This window comes from Lepidochelys kempii, chromosome 3 (assembly GCF_965140285.1).
Source record: "Lepidochelys kempii isolate rLepKem1 chromosome 3, rLepKem1.hap1, whole genome shotgun sequence".
NCBI classification, from domain to species: domain Eukaryota; kingdom Metazoa; phylum Chordata; order Testudines; family Cheloniidae; genus Lepidochelys; species Lepidochelys kempii.
The window spans coordinates 39901707-39917558 of NC_136382.1; the positions used below are offsets into that span (position 1 = coordinate 39901707).

The window sequence follows — 15852 nt, forward strand, 5'->3', positions numbered from 1 at the left end:
TAGCAAAGCTTTTGACACGGTCTCCCATAGTATTCTTGTCACCAAGTTAAGGAAGTATGGGCTGGATGAATGCACTATAAGGTGGGTAGAAAGCTGGCTAGATTGTCGGGCTCAACGGGTAGTGATCAATGGCTCCATGTCTAGTTGGCAGCCGGTATCAAGTGGAGTGCCCCAAGGGTCGGTCCTGGGGCCGGTTTTATTCAATATCTTCATAAATGATCTGGAGGATGGTGTGGATTGCACTCTCAGCAAATTTGCGGATGATACTAAACTGGGAGGAGTGGTAGATACGCTGGAGGGGAGGGATAGGATACAGAAGGACCTAGACCAATTGGAAGATTGGGCCAAAAGGAATCTGATGAGGTTCAATAAGGATAAGTGCCGGGTCCTGCGCTTAGGACGGAAGAACCCAATGCACAGCTACAGACTAGGGACCGAATGGCTAGGCAGCAGTTCTGCGGAAAAGGACCTAGGGGTGACAGTGGACGAGAAGCTGGATATGAGTCAGCAGTGTGCCCTTGTTGCCAAGAAGGCCAATGGCATTTTGGGATGTATAAGTAGGGGCATAGCGAGCAGATCGAGGGACGTGATCGTTCCCCTCTATTCGACATTGGTGAGGCCTCATCTGGAGTACTGTGTCCAGTTTTGGGCCCCACACTTCAAGAAGGATGTGGATAAATTGGAGAGAGTCCAGCGAAGGGCAACAAAAATGATTAGGGGACTGGAACACATGAGTTATGAGGAGAGGCTGAGGGAGCTGGGATTGTTTAGCCTGCAGAAGAGAAGAATGAGGGGGGATTTGATAGCTGCTTTCAACTACCTGAAAGGGGGTTCCAAAGAGGATGGCTCTAGACTGTTCTCAGTGGTAGCAGATGACAGAACGAGGAGTAATGGTCTCAAGTTGCAGTGGGGGAGGTTTAGATTGGATATTAGGAAAAACTTTTTCACTAAGAGGGTGGTGAAACACTGGAATGCGTTACCTAGGGAGGTGGTAGAATCTCCTTCCTTAGAGGTTTTTAAGGTCAGGCTTGACAAAGCCCTGGCTGGGATGATTTAACTGGGAATTGGTCCTGCTTTGAGCAGGGGGTTGGACTAGATGACCTTCTGGGGTCCCTTCCAACCCTGATATTCTATGATTCTATGATTCTATGATCTCTCTCCTTACAATGTGTATGATAATCAAGTTGGGCCAATAGATAAGCTATTACCAACAGGAGAGTGGGTTTGGGTGGGGGGGGGAGAGAAGAAAACCTGGATTTGTGCTGGAAATGGCCCAAGTTGATCATCATACACATTGTAAGGAGAGTGATCACTTTAGATAAGCTATTACCAGCAGGAGAGTGGGGTGGGGGGAGAGAAAACCTTTTGTAGTGGTAAACAGCCATTTTTTCATGGTTTGTGTGTATAGAAAGATCTCCTGTACTTTCCATAGTATGCATCCGATGAAGTGAGCTGTAGCTCACGAAAGCTTATGCTCAAATAAATTGGTTAGTCTCTAAGGTGCCACAAGTACTCCTTTTTTTTTTGTGAATACCGACTAACACAGCTGTTACTTTGAAACCTGAGCAGTCAGTGACTCAGCAGACCGGAGGTTGCAAGGAGTGGAGACTCCAGCTCATTCAGTACCGCAAGCTCTTTCGGGTTTAGGAATTCCTGTGATACTGGAAGCACAACAGAACTTGGTATTGTACCAGTGATTCTGCAGAACCTATGAGAGGTACTGATGTTGGTACTGCAAGGTCCTTCTGTGGTTCTGGAAGTGCTACTGAACTTGGTACCAGTGCTGATGATGTTGCAGATGTCATGTGAAGGACTGACGTAAGTACCAAGGATTGCATTGAAGCCAGTCCTTTGGTGACAGTGATCTTGGTGGTAAAAAGCTCTTTACCACTGAGGTATGGAACTTTGATGAAGTCTTAATGTGCTTCATGGTAACTGAAGTACCCAGAGCCTCACTAGTACTCCTCTTGGGGTCTGAGGTCTCTAGTGACTGGATCTTCTTTGGAGAGAACTCTGATGTTTTGCTCCTCTTATTCCCCTTCCTTATACCTGGAGTGGGAAACTCATGATACCAGGGGCACAGTTATTGGTATCTCAGTCAAGAAGTGTTGGAGATGGAGGTTTTGATGTTCTCTTCCCCTTGGAAGCTCTTGGTGACAGTGATCTTGATGACGACAGGGCACTGACTGATAAAGGTGGTCCCTGTATGGGGAGGGGTGTTCTCTGAACCCAGGTGCAAAGTCAGTTCTTAAGACTTGTTAAGACTTAAAAGTCTATGATTAATTCCTCCCTCCCACCTACCCGCCCCCCATTTCTTTTTTTAATGAAAGAAGAAAGGGAACAAGTGCTCCATCTTTCCAACTATTAGGTACTAAACCTACTCTACTAACCAATTATACAGCTAAATACTAATAAAATAAGCAAACAAGTACACCCTAGACTCAGTCTCAGGCCGTAGGCAGTTGAAAAGGAACTGAGGGCAGTTTGCCTGCTCAGCCCTATCTAGTCTCGGTACAGGGCACGAGGATCTGTACGGTCCATGCCTAGGCTGAAAAGGCACTGCTATCAAAAATCTCTGATCAAAGGCGCAGGAGTCCTAATGTGGAGCATCACAGAGATACTATTCAAAGAAGAACTTCAAATTTGATGAAAAGTATATTTACTCTGTATATTTTGATATAGGTTGACAATTTGTGTTTTAATGGTTATAAAGTTTTAACTTTTTGAATCTCAAGGTCTATTGTTTAATAATTGTCTGACCCCCCACCCTAATAATTATCTGCAACTGAAAATTTAAATAGATATAAACTGAAAAAAAATGCGTAAAAATAAACATCTCATCTGTTGAAATTATATATATAGAAATAAAATTCTGCCAAAGCTAATTATAACTCATAAGAAAACAAACGGCAAAAGGTTGCACATTAGGCAATCAAGTCCATCTTCTGGATTTATCATCATCTACAAAAGCAGATAGTCAAATCAGAATCTCTCTTAGCATTCTACCATACCTTACCTTAGGTTGCTTTCATCCATGCAAAGTATATAATCAAATGTAAGGAAATCATCTTTAGTAATCTAGAATTAAAAAGATTTGCTTTAACTTTTGTAGCAAAGATGTGTTTGCTTAAAATACACAAAATATTGCAAAAGAAGTTACAATTTTACAATTCTTACTAATTATAAATATGTACATATAAAAATGGAATTGTGAACCAGCAAACTGGTTAATATATTCTGAGTCCAAGAGCTATCCTTCAGGTCAATTGTAACTGTTTTAACAAAACAATGAACAAAATATTATTAAGACTAAAATATGCAGTTGCACTTTTACAATAGTTTATTTTCAAAAGCTACTAACTAATCTTTTCATACCTAAGTGAAGATACTATGTCAGTTATTCATCCAGAATTATAAAAATTTTTACTCCACTCACAAACGTATAAAAAATAAACCAAGTCCGCAATAATTTTTATGTCCCCTAGAAAATTAAAGAGACAGGGTGGGTGAGGTATTCTCTTTTATTGGACCATCTTCTGTTGGTGAGAGAGACAAATATTCGAATTTACACAGAACTCTTCTTCAGATTGTAATTTCTACTGAAAAACTAGATTAACACATAGAAACAACATAACTGAACCATTTCCTATTTTTGCTTATGATTTTTCCATCATATTTTGCTCTTCTAAAATTAAGAGAGACAAGTCTTATCTTTAAATAGTTACCAGATGAGGAACAAATTATTTTTCCTTGATAATATGTAATTAGTTTCTATAGTCACTGTCCAGCTATTTGTGTATAAAGACAGGGTTTTTTAGACAGACTCAGATACAAGACAAAATTCGGAAGGAATATGTAATGTGATACTCCCTTAAACTATTTTTCACCCACATAATGCATTAAAGAGCATAAACTGTTTAACATTTTCCAGATTTTTTGGCTTGTAAAAGGTGTAAATTTAAACAGGCTGAGGGGCTACCTTAACCTACACCCTTGCACATCATATTATCAATTACTTTTCTTTCTATACATTCCTCTACTGTCGCTTAAGCATGAAAATTAAACAGAGTGAGCCAAGTTCAGAGGTATGTGTGGATCTACACTGTTGGTAAGTTGCTGTTGAAAGTGTGAATTTCTAAAAATCTTGACCACAGTAAGAAAATTTGTATTGGTGAAATTACATTGATTTAGTTACACTTTTGGAAACCCTTTTACATATTCTGCATGAATAAGGCTGTGTGTCTCTCATGGAGGTCACGGTTTCTGTGACTTTCCGTGACTTCTGCAGCAGCCGGTGCTGGCTTGGGGGCTGGCTGAGCAGGGCAGCTCCTGGGCCAGCAGCAGTTTCTGTGTGTGGGAGGGGGGTCAGGGCTCGGGAAGAGGGTTGGGGTGTGGGTCAGTTCCCAGCCAATGGGAGCTGCGGAGCTGGCACTTATGGTGGGAGCAGTATGCAGAGCCCCCCCAGCTGCACCTCCCCCTAGGAGCTGCAGGGACATGCTGGTCAGAGCCGGGTAGGGAGCCGGCCAACCCTCCACCCCAGAGCCAGTAGGGGTCCTGGGCTGTGCACCACTGCCCACCCCACCACCATCGTGGGTCCCGGGCCACTCCTCTCACCAGCACCTCCAATGCCACCGGACCGACCCCGCAGAGCACCTGGCACCCCTGGCCTAAGTTTTATTTAGGGGTGTATAGTAAAAGCCATAGACAGGTCATGGGCTATGAATTTTTGTTTACTGCCCATGACTTTTACTAAAAATACCTGTGACTAAAACATAGCCTTATGCATGAACTAGGTAGGGTTTACTGCACTTAAAGCAAGGGCTCATCTGTATAACCAGCAGAAGTTCAAAGATATAATCCAGTGTGCACTCTTGTTTCAGAATAGAGTGCCCGTTTTTAGTTTAGTTTACGCACATTTCCAACTGACATACACTAAACTAAAAAAGCAACTTTTATACCAGACAAGACTGTCCATGTAAGTGGTTATACTAGTATAAGCACACTGGTTTAAATTCACAACTTAAGTTATTCTGAAAAAGCTTTCCCACATCAGGCAAGGCCTACATCAATTTAAGGCCAAACTTTGTGCTGGTGCACTGCATTGATATTGGGGGTTTACAATGTGAATCAGTGAAATTAGCTACATAAATACTGCACAGTTCTACCCACAGTTACATATATAGCATCATAATTCAGCTTCTTGGAAAGTCTGCCTTGTAGATGTACTTTTTTGGGAGGAACTGGGGTAAGCAAAGGAAGCGTATGAGAAAGTGTCCTAGAAATAAAATAAGTTCACAGCCTGTGGAAAATCTGAACTTGTAAAAATTATGCATATGAAAAAATAGCCTCAATAGTAACTTGTAATGGATTATGATTAGACTTCCCCTAAATTGAGGTGGAGTGGGGTCTGGAAATCACATCTGGGCTAAGAGCAAACATGAAACATTTCACTCATATAGGGAATTTTTCCTGCAGTAAATGCAAAGTGTAAAACAGAGTTAGAATAGAAGTCTCAATATAATCTCATCTAAAACTTTTGATAGTACTGAGAATTAGTGAAGATGTTTATTTTCAATGTAAAAATATTTGCTGTATTCATACTGTGCCTTTGACCTACAAAAATATTTTTATCGTGGAAATAGCTCTGTCTTCTAGCAACTCTAATAAAATCATTCCAGGCTTACCCTCGTGGCTCTCTGCTGCTAAATGGTGGCCCAAGTGAAAATAATCTTACACAATTATGGTTGCACTGAGGACAACAAAAATAAAACATGAAGACAGATGTACTGTACCCTGAAGCTACTTAAAAATTAAGTTATGGACCAGCATTATCAATGATGATAGGGCACCCCAAGTTGCTCTAAGGGTAACTTAGTTAAAAAGGAGAACAGTCCAGTAAAGGAGACTGCCGTTCAGGAGTTATTTTGACGTCCATTGCTTCTCTGAAGAAGAGCGCTGAAGAAGTCCCCCATGCCTCACTTGTAAAGGAGAGGAAAAAGGTTTGATTCCATAACTGCCTTCCACACCTTCTCAGGAGGAGATGCTCTCAGTGCTGTCAAGGCTCAACTTTCTGATGCTGTCTGAGCCTATACCGAGGAAGCAGGCTGCTGGAGTCCCACTGGGGGAGCATCTGACCCTACTGGGTTATGTTTAGGTTGCTGCTGCAATACCATGGAAGCCTGTGGTAATTCACTTTTCAGCAATTCCTTAAAGCTTGGGGCTGAAGTAGAGGCAGATCCTTCTGGTATTGCACCCCTACAAGTGAGAAGATTTTCCCAGCTTTGCTTTCAGCTGCTCCTTTGATACCAGAGAACTGGGGAAGGGGATTGCTTCATTACAAGAGATCTTGAAGAGTAGTGACTCAGATAGATACTTCTGATAGATAATTGGGTTTCTGATGCCCGGGAAAACCACATGGTGAACTGGCTGCTGGGTGTGAAAGTTGCAGCCCACTCCAGACTTCTAGATAGATGTATGTGCAGTGTTGGGGAGATGCCAATGGTCGTGGTACATGTAGGTACCAATGACATAGGGAAAGGTAAGAGAGGTTATGGAGGCCAAATTTAGGCTGCTATATATGAGATTAAAAGTCCAGGACCTCCAGGGTAGTATTCTCTGAAATGATTCCAGTTCTACAAGTAGGGCTAGTTAGACAGGCAGAACTGCAGGGTCTTACTGTGTGCATGAGATGGTGGTGTTTGGAGAAGGTATTTAGGTTTATTAGAAACTTTTTGAAAAAGGAGGAGCCTACACAGAAAGGATAGGCTCCAACTAAATTAAAACAGAACCAGATTGCTGGCATGAAAAATTAATAAAGGAGTTTTTAAACTAAGGGCAGGGAAAAGCCAACAGCTGCGGATGAGTACAAGGTTCAGACAGAGACATCCATTAGGGAATAGTTTATTAAAGTGAATACTCTATATCCTAGCAAAAAGAAGAGGATGGAAGTTGATAAACAATACGAACTGAAGAGAAGCCTATCAAATGAAAAAAAAGAGTCCCATTCAGCTATATCACATGAATGCAGACAACTAAACACCGACAAATTCAAAAACTGCTTCTAAACAAATGCAAGAAGTCTAAACACAAAGATGGATGAACTTCAGTGCTTGGTATTAAAGGAGGATATTGATACAATAGGCATCACCGAAATTTGGTGGAATGTTGACAGTTGATAGGACATAATACCACGGTACAAAATATATAAGAATGACAGAGCAGGTCATGCTGAGGGGGGCGTGGCACTATATGTCAAAGAAAGCAGAGTCAAATATAGTAAAAATCTTAAATGAATCAAACTGTACATAGAATCTCTATGGACAGAAGTTCCATGTTTCAATAATAAGAGTATAACAGTAGGAATATGCTACCAACCACCTGACAAGGATGATTACGATGATTGTGAAATGCTCAGGGAGATTAGAGAGGCTAGAAAAACAGAAAACACAATAAGAATGAGGGATTTCAACTATGTCCACATTCACTGGGTACATGTCGTCTCAGGATGGGATGCAGAGGTAAAATTTCTAGACATCATTAGTGACTGCGTCTTGGAACAGCTAGTCCTGGAACCCACAATGGGACAGGCAGTTCTTGATTTAGTCTGTCTGATGCAAATTTTTAAAAAGGATCCACAGGAGATCCTGGCAATTATAGGCTTGTAAGCCTAACTTCAGTACCAGGTAAGATGGCTGAAACTATAATAAAGAACAGAATTATCAGACAAGCAGATTGAACATGATATTTTGGGAAGAGTCAACATGGCTTTTGTAAATGGAAATCATGCCTCACCAATCTATTAGAAGTCTTTGAGGGGGTCAACAAGCACATGGACAAGGGTGATCCAGTGGATATAGCGTACTTGGATTTTCAGAAAGCCTTTGACCAGGTCCCTCACTAAAGGCTCTTAGGCAAAGTAGACAGTGAGGTAGCAAAATTTGCAGACAATACAAAGTTACTCAAGATAGTTAAGTCCCAAGCTGACTGCAAAGAGTTACAACAGAATTTCACAAAACTGGGTGATTGGGCAACAAAATAGTAGATGAAATTCAATGTTGATAAGTGCAAAATAATGCATATTAGAAAACATAATCCAACTACACATACAAAATGATGTGGTCTAAATCAGCTAAATCAAGAAAAATCTTGGAAGCATCATGGATAGTTCTCTGAAAACATCTGTTCAGTGTGTAGCAGCAGTCATAAAAGCTAACAATGTTAGGAAATATTAGGAAAGGGAAAGAAAAGAAGACAGAAAATACCATCGTGTCACTTTATAAATCCATTGTATGCCTATATCTTAATTACTGTGCGCAGTTCTGGTCATCCCATCTCAAAAAAGATATATTAGAATTGGAAAAGGTACAGAGAAGGGCAACAGAAATGACAAGGAGAAGAGAACACTTTTCAGATAAGGAGAGATTAAGAAGCCTGAGACTGTTCAGTTTATAAGAGAGACAATGAAGATCAGATATGATAGAAATCTATAAAATCATGAATGGTATCAAGAAAGTGAATAAGGAAATGTTATTTACCCCTTTGCATGAAACAGGACCTATGGGTCACAATGAGATTAATAGGTAGCAAGTTTAAAACAAAAACATAAGAAAGTACTTCTTCACACAATGCCCAATTAGCTTGTGGACCTCCTTACTGAGGGATGTTGGGAAGACCAAAAACATAACTTGGTTCAAAAGAGAATGAGGTAAGTTCATGAAGGATAGGTCCAACAATGGCTATTAGCCAAGATGGGCAGGGAAGTAACTCCATGTTCTGGGTGTCTCTAAACCTCTGACTGCAAGAAGCTGGGACTGGACAAAAGCAGTAGATCTATTCTATTCTATTCCCTCTAAAGCATCTGGTACTGGTCACTGTCAGAAGACAGGGTATCAGGCAAGCTGGACTATTGGTTAGAAGCAACTGAGGCAGTTCAGCAGGATCATGCCGACCTTTATTTTCTTAGGAGTGGGGCTTGAGGATATGGAGGGTGCATGTGACACCCCTACTGGATACTGCTTTTGTCGCTTCTGAACTGTGCAAGTCGTACAACCACACCATGAGTGGGAGCCAAATGCATGGGAACTTGAAGAACTCTAGTGCTTAATTATATGAAGTAGTAATAATATTTGGACAGCAGTAAGGAGCCAAGAAAAGAATAAATGCTCCTTAATGTGTTTGGTTATTTCCCCACCAGCAGATGACTTTCCCAACCTGCTCTAAAAGATATCCCACATGCTCAACTCCTTCCTTGGATTTGGCTTTATTAGCAAAGAAACAAAATTCAGTTCAAGCCTTTTCACTAGGCTTGGCTGATTCCAAATATTCTACCTCAATACTTCTTCACCTACACCTTTCATTCCCCCCTTCCTAGAGGGGCTTTGCTAGGTGTGGTCTCAAACCATCTGCTTCATCAGAGAGCCAGAAGGACCCACTTTGGTGAGATTTTCAAAAGGTACAAATGACAGTTAGGTGTTTAACTCCTACTGTCTTTGGATACCCAACTGCCATTTGTGCCTTTGAAAAGCCCCTCATTAATCCTTTTCCACCTGGATCAACACCTACCAACATGGTTGGCTGTTTTGAACAAACATTGCTAGCCTGTCATAGTCCCCCCAAAATTGTACATCTGTGTTTAGTTATATGTACAGACAGAGGAAATATATTTTATGATCAAACTCATCATTGCCTTAAGTTCCCTTTGCTGTAATCTCACCAGGTCATGTTGCAATTTTACTCTGGATATTTCCACAAATTTTTTCATGGTTGCATTTATACCATAAAAGATTTGACAAAGGAAGATTTGAAGCAGTCACGCAGAATGCAGATGTGCATGTGTGTTAGAGATTTGGTTTCTTTTTAGTTCAACTGGTCATAAGTGATCTAGAAACACCAAAGGAGAGTCTTTACAAGAAGCCTTGAAGACCTCTACATGTTTCACCATGGTAGCTGAAACAGCTTCACAGGTGAGTTTAAGAACCACTTACCTAATGTAAAAATAAAAGGAAATATGCTGCTTACAAGCAGTAAAAAAAATAAAAAAAATAAAAATCTGGTACCTGTAAATGGAAAAGACAGAACTGTTCTAGTATTAAAAGCGGCAAAATTTGCAATAGTGTGTTATGTTCAATTCTGTTTGTCATAAATATAATGGGAAGGGTAAACACCTTTAAAATACCTCCAGACCAGAGGAAAAACCCTTTCATCTCTAAAGGGTTAAGAAGCTAGGATAACCTCGCTGGCACCTGACCAAAATGACCAATGACGAGAAAAGATATTTTCAAAACTGGAGGGGGGGAGAAACAAAGGCTCGGTCTGTCTGTGTGATGCTTTTGCTGGGAACAGAAACGAATGGAGTCTTAGAACTTAGTAAGTAATCTAGTTAGCTCTGAGTTAGATTCTGTTTTGTTTAAATGGCTGATAAAATAAGCTGTGCTGAATGGAATGTATATTCCTGTTTTTGTGTCTTTTTGTAACTTACGGTTTTGCCTAGAGGGATTCTCTATGTTTTGAATCTGATTACCCTGTAAGGTATTTACCATCCTGATTTTACAGAGGTGATTCTTTTACTTCAATTAAAATTCTCCTTTTAAGAACCTGATTGCTTTTTCACTGTTCTTAAAATCCAAGGGTTTCGGCCTGTGTTCACCTATGCAAATTGGTGAGGATTTTTATCAAGCCTTCCCCAGGAAAGGGGGTATACGGTTTGGGGAGGATTTGGGGAGGAAAGACGTTTCCAAGTGGGCTATTTCCCGATTATATATTTGTTAGACGCTTGGTGGTGGCAGCAAAAAAAAAGTCCAAGGGCAAAAAGGTAAAAAAGTTTGTATCTTGGGGAAGTTTTAACCTAAACTGGTAAAAATAAGCTTAGGGGGTTTTCATGCAGGTCCCCCCATCTGTACCCTAGAGTTCAGAGTGGGGAAGGAACCTTGGCATGGTGGCAGAGCGGTGGGATTAACTTGAAATCATTTTGAGATCAATTTGAGATTTTTTGAACCAGAAGCACAGATTTTAAAAGGAAATATTTTTTTTTTCCCCTTTGGGCTGCTGGAAAGCAGGTTTTAAGCTGAAAGCAGTTAGAGTTGGGTTTTTTTGTTTTTTTTTTGGTGTCTGCTTGGGGGCCAGAGCAGAGACAAACGATAATTGTCTTTTGTGAGCTGGAGTTCTCTCTACCTAAAGGCAGGGTAGTTAACCTCCTGCAGGGAAATTCATAAGTCTTCACAGACCTGAAGTTGTTTTTTACCTAAGAGCAACTAGAGGGGTTTTCTGTCTATTTGCCTGGAGACAAAGGTGTTAGGGTTTTTTTGTTTTTTTTTTTAAGGATTTTTCTGTAGGCTGACAATCACTATCAGAGAATATAGGTATCATTATACAGCACAGCAAAATTTTACAAGCCAAGTTTTTTTTGTTTGTTTTATTTCTAACTCTCGAATGTAAAGTTAGTTAAAAACAGAGAAGCAAAGATGACAGAAACCAAGACACAACACAAATTGGAGTTAATCAGACTGGAGGCAGCAAAAGAGGTAGAAAAAGCCCTAGAAGCTGCCCACAGGAGAGAAATGGAGGCAAAGGACAAAGAAATGGAGGCAGCGAAAAAGGCAGAAAAAAAACAAGAGGCTGCCCACAGGAGAGCTATGGAGGCAAAGGATAAAGAACTGGAGGAGAAGGAAAAAGAGAGGAAGCATGCACTGGAGATGGAGAAGGCAAAGGCTCAGCAGAATATACCAACAAACCCTTGCAATCCTTCTCCAGGTACCACTTCCCATCCCAGAAAGTTCCCCACCTACAAGGCAGGCAATGATAAGTAGGTCTTCTTAGAAAACTTCAAAAGGACCTGCCTTGGGTACAGCACCTCTACAGACCAATACGTGGTAGAGCTGAGGCCGCAACTCAGTGGACCCTTAGCTGAGGTGGTGGCTGAAATGCCTAAGGAACACATGAACAAGTATGAACTGTTTAAAACCATGGCGAGAGTCAGAATGGGGCTAACACCCGAGCATTCCTGTTGGCGGTTCAGAGCCCAAGGTGGAAACCAGACGTGTCATTTACCCGACATGCCTGCCACATTGTGAAAACATTGGGATGCCTGGATATCAGGAGCAAGTGTTAAATCTCCAGAAGATTTGCCCTTCCTAATGCAAATGGAGCAGTTCTTAAAGGGTGTTCCTGAGGAAATAGAAAGATACATCCTAGATGGGAAGCCCAAAACTGTAATTGAGGTGGGGTAGATTGGAGCCAAATGGGTGGAGGTGGCAGAAAAGAAAAAAAACTGGTTGCAGTTGGAGCAGATACCAGAAGGGACAACCTCAAACCACACCCTACTACCGGGGGCAGCCCAAGGCCCCAACTACCCCCACAAGGAACCCTCCAGACACCTTATCATCCCACCACACCGTTCTCCAGCAACCCACCTCACTCCAATGACCAGTCAGGTGGACGATGTTTTAAATGTAACGAGCCAGGGCATGTAAAGGCCAACTGCCCGAAGAATCCCAACAGATTACCGTTCATTGCACGGGAATCACACCAGAGGTCCTCAGGCCCAGGTACCTCCCAGATACCCTCAGAGTGGAGGGAAACTGAGTGTGGGCAGGAAGAAGGTCACCGCGTGGAGGGACACTGGAGCACAAGTGTCGGCTATCCATGCTTCCTTAGTGGACCCCAATTTAATCGACCCAGAGATCCAAGTGACGATTCAACCCTTCAAGTCCAACTCTTTCAATTTGCCTACAGCCAAGTTGCCTGTCCAGTACAAGGGCTGGTCAGGAACGTGGATTTTTGCAGTCTATGATGATTATCCCACCCCCATGCTGTTGCGGGAAGACTTGGCCAATCATGTGAAGCTAGCCACGAGGGTGGGAATGGTCACCCGCAGCCAGGCTAAACAAGCCGTCATGCCTAGCTCTGTTCTGGAAACTTCTAACAGGACCCAGTCAGAGGTGACAACATCTGCAACAGCAGTAGTGGATCCAGTCCCAGAGACCCAGACAGAGCCAGTCCCAGAACCGGCAGCAGCCGATAACCCTACACAAGAGACTCAGCTAGAGCCTGAACCCCAACATAATGCACCAGCGGATTCACAGTCCACAGTAACAGCCCCATCCCCTACATTGCTTCCAGAGGGACCAAGCATAGGTCCACAATCCAATGAGGAACTGATGTCTCCAGCATCAAGGGAACAGTTCCAGACCGAACAGGAAGCAGATGAAAGCCTCCAGAGAGCTTGGACGGCGGCACGGAGCAACTCACCGCCTCTCAGCTCTTCTAATCAATCCAGGTTTGTTGTAGAAAGAGGACTTTTATACAAGGAAACTCTTTCTGGCGGACACCAGGAAGACTGGCATCCTCAGAGACAGGTGGTAGTTCCAACTAAGTACCAGGTCAAGCTCTTGAGCTTAGCCCATGATCATCCTAGCGGCCATGCTGGCGTGAACAGGACCAAAGACTGTTTGGGGAGATCATTTCACTGGGAGGGAATGGGCAAAGATGTTTCTACCTATGTCCAGTCTTGTGAGGTATGCCAAAGAGTGGGAAAACCCCAAGACCAGATCAAAGCCCCTCTCCAGCCACTCCCCATAACTGAGGTTCCATTTCAGCAAGTAGCTGTGGATATTCTGGATCCTTTTCCGAAAAAGACAGCCAGAGGAAAGCAGTACATACTGACTTTCATGGATTTTGCCACCCATGGATGGCCGGAAGCAGTAGCTCTAAGCAACACCAGGGCTAAAAGTGTGTGCCAGGCACTAGCAGACATTTTTGCCAGGGTAGGTTGGCCCTCCAACATCCTCACAGATGCAGGAACTAATTTCCTGGCAGGAACTATGGAAAGCCTTTGGGAAGCTCATGGGGTAAATCACTTGGTTGCCACTCCTTACCACCATCAAACAAATGGCATGGTGGAGAAATTTAATGGAACTTTGGGGGCCATGATAAGTAAATTTGTAAATGAGCACTCCAATGATTGGGACCTAGTGTTGTAGTAGTTGCTCTTTGCCTACAGAGCTGTACCACACCCCAGTTTAGGGTTTTCCCCATTTGAACTTGTATGCCGTGAGGTTAAGGAGCCATTAGAGTTGGTGACGCAGCAATGGGAGGGGTTTACACCTTCTCCAGGAACTAACTTTCTGGACTTTGTAACCAACCTACAAAACACCCTCCGAACCTCTCTAGTCCTTGCTACAGAAAACCTACAGGATGCTCAAAAAGAGCAAAAAGCCTGGTATGATAAACATGCCAGAGAGCGTTCCTTCAAAGTAGGGGACCAGGTCATGGTCTTAAAGGCACTCCGGGCCCATAAAATGGAAGCGTCATGGGAAGGGTGATTCATGGTCCAGGAACGCCTGGGAGCTGTTAATTAGCTCATGGCATTCCCCACCTCCAAACAAAAGCCTAAGGTGTACCATATTAATTCTCTAAAGCCCTTTTATTCCAGAGAATTAAAGGTTTGTCAGTTTACAGCCCAGGGAGGAGATGACGCTGAGTGGCCTGAAGGTGTCTACTACGAAGGGAAAAGTGCTGGTGGTGTAGAAGAGGTGAACCTCTCCATGACCCTTGGGCGTATGCAGCGACAGCAGATCAAGGAGCTGTGCACTAGCTACAGCCGATGTTCTCAGCCACCCCAGGACTGACCGAACGGGCATACCACTCCATTGACACACGTAATGCTCACACAATTAAAGTCCAACCTTACCGGGTGTCTCCTCAAGCTAAAACTGCTATAGAACAGGAGATCCAGGATATGTTACAGATATGTGCAATCCGCCTCTCTGGCAGTGCATGGGCATCTCTAGTGGTTCTAGTTCCCAAACCAGATGGGGAGATACGTTTTTGCGTGGACTACCGTAAGCTAAATGCTGTAACTCGCCCAGACAACTATCCAATGCCATGCACAGATGAACTATTAGAGAAACTGGGATGGGCCCAGTTCATCTCTACGTTGGACTTAACCAAGGAGTATTGGCAGGTACCACTAGATGAATCTGCCAAGGAAAGGTCAGCCTTCACCATACATCTCGGGCTGTATGAATTTAATGTACTCCCTTTCGGGCTGCGAAATGCAACCGCCACCTTCCAAAGACTTGTAGATGGTCTCCTAGCGGGATTAGGAGAATATGCAGTCGCCTACCTTGACGATGTGGCCATATTTTCGGATTCCTGGGCAGAAAACCTGGAACATCTACAAAAAGTCTTCGAGCGCATAAGGGAGGCAGGACTAACTGTTAAGGCTAAGAAGTGTCAAATAGGCCTAAACAGAGTGACTTACCTTGGACACCAGGTGGGTCAAAGAACTATCAACCCCCTATAGGCCAAAGCGGATGCTATCCAAAAGTGGCCTGTCCCAAAGTCAAAGAAATAGGTTCAATCCTTCTTAGGCTTGGCCGGTTATTACGAACGATTTGTACCGCAATACAGCCAAATTGCCGCCGCACTGACAAACCTAACCAAAAAAACAGCCAAATGCCGTTCAGTGGACCAAAGAGTGTCAGAAGGCCTTTAACCAGCTTAAAGCGACACTTATGTCTGACCCTGTACTAAGGGCCCCAGACTTTGACAAACCGTTCCTAGTAACCACAGATGTGTCCGAACGTGGTGTGGGAGCAGTTTTAATGCAGGAAGGACCAGATCAAGAATTCCACCCTGTAGTGTTTCTCAGCAAGAAGCTGTCAGAGAGAAACCAACTGGTCAGTCAGTGAAAAAGAACGTTACGCCATTGTCTACGCTCTGGAAAGGCTATGCCCATATGTTTGGGGATGGCGTTTCCACTTGCAAACTGACCATGCTGCGCTACGGTGGCTTCATACCACCACGGGAAATAACAAAAAACTTCTTCAGTGGAGTTTAGCTCTCTAAGATTTT

General features: G+C 42.9%; 1 protein-coding gene across 3 annotated transcripts in view; it reads right to left on the reverse strand.

Annotated features, from left to right (window-relative positions):
* ACP1 (acid phosphatase 1) overlaps positions 1–15852 on the reverse strand; it is a 52788-nt gene that overhangs the window by 27407 nt on the left and 9529 nt on the right. For all 3 annotated transcript variants that reach the window (XM_073336169.2, XM_073336167.2, XM_073336166.2), the window contains exon 4: positions 3017–3078. In XM_073336169.2, the coding sequence (XP_073192270.1) occupies positions 3017–3078 (62 nt within the window). The remainder of the gene's footprint in view (positions 1–3016; positions 3079–15852) is intronic.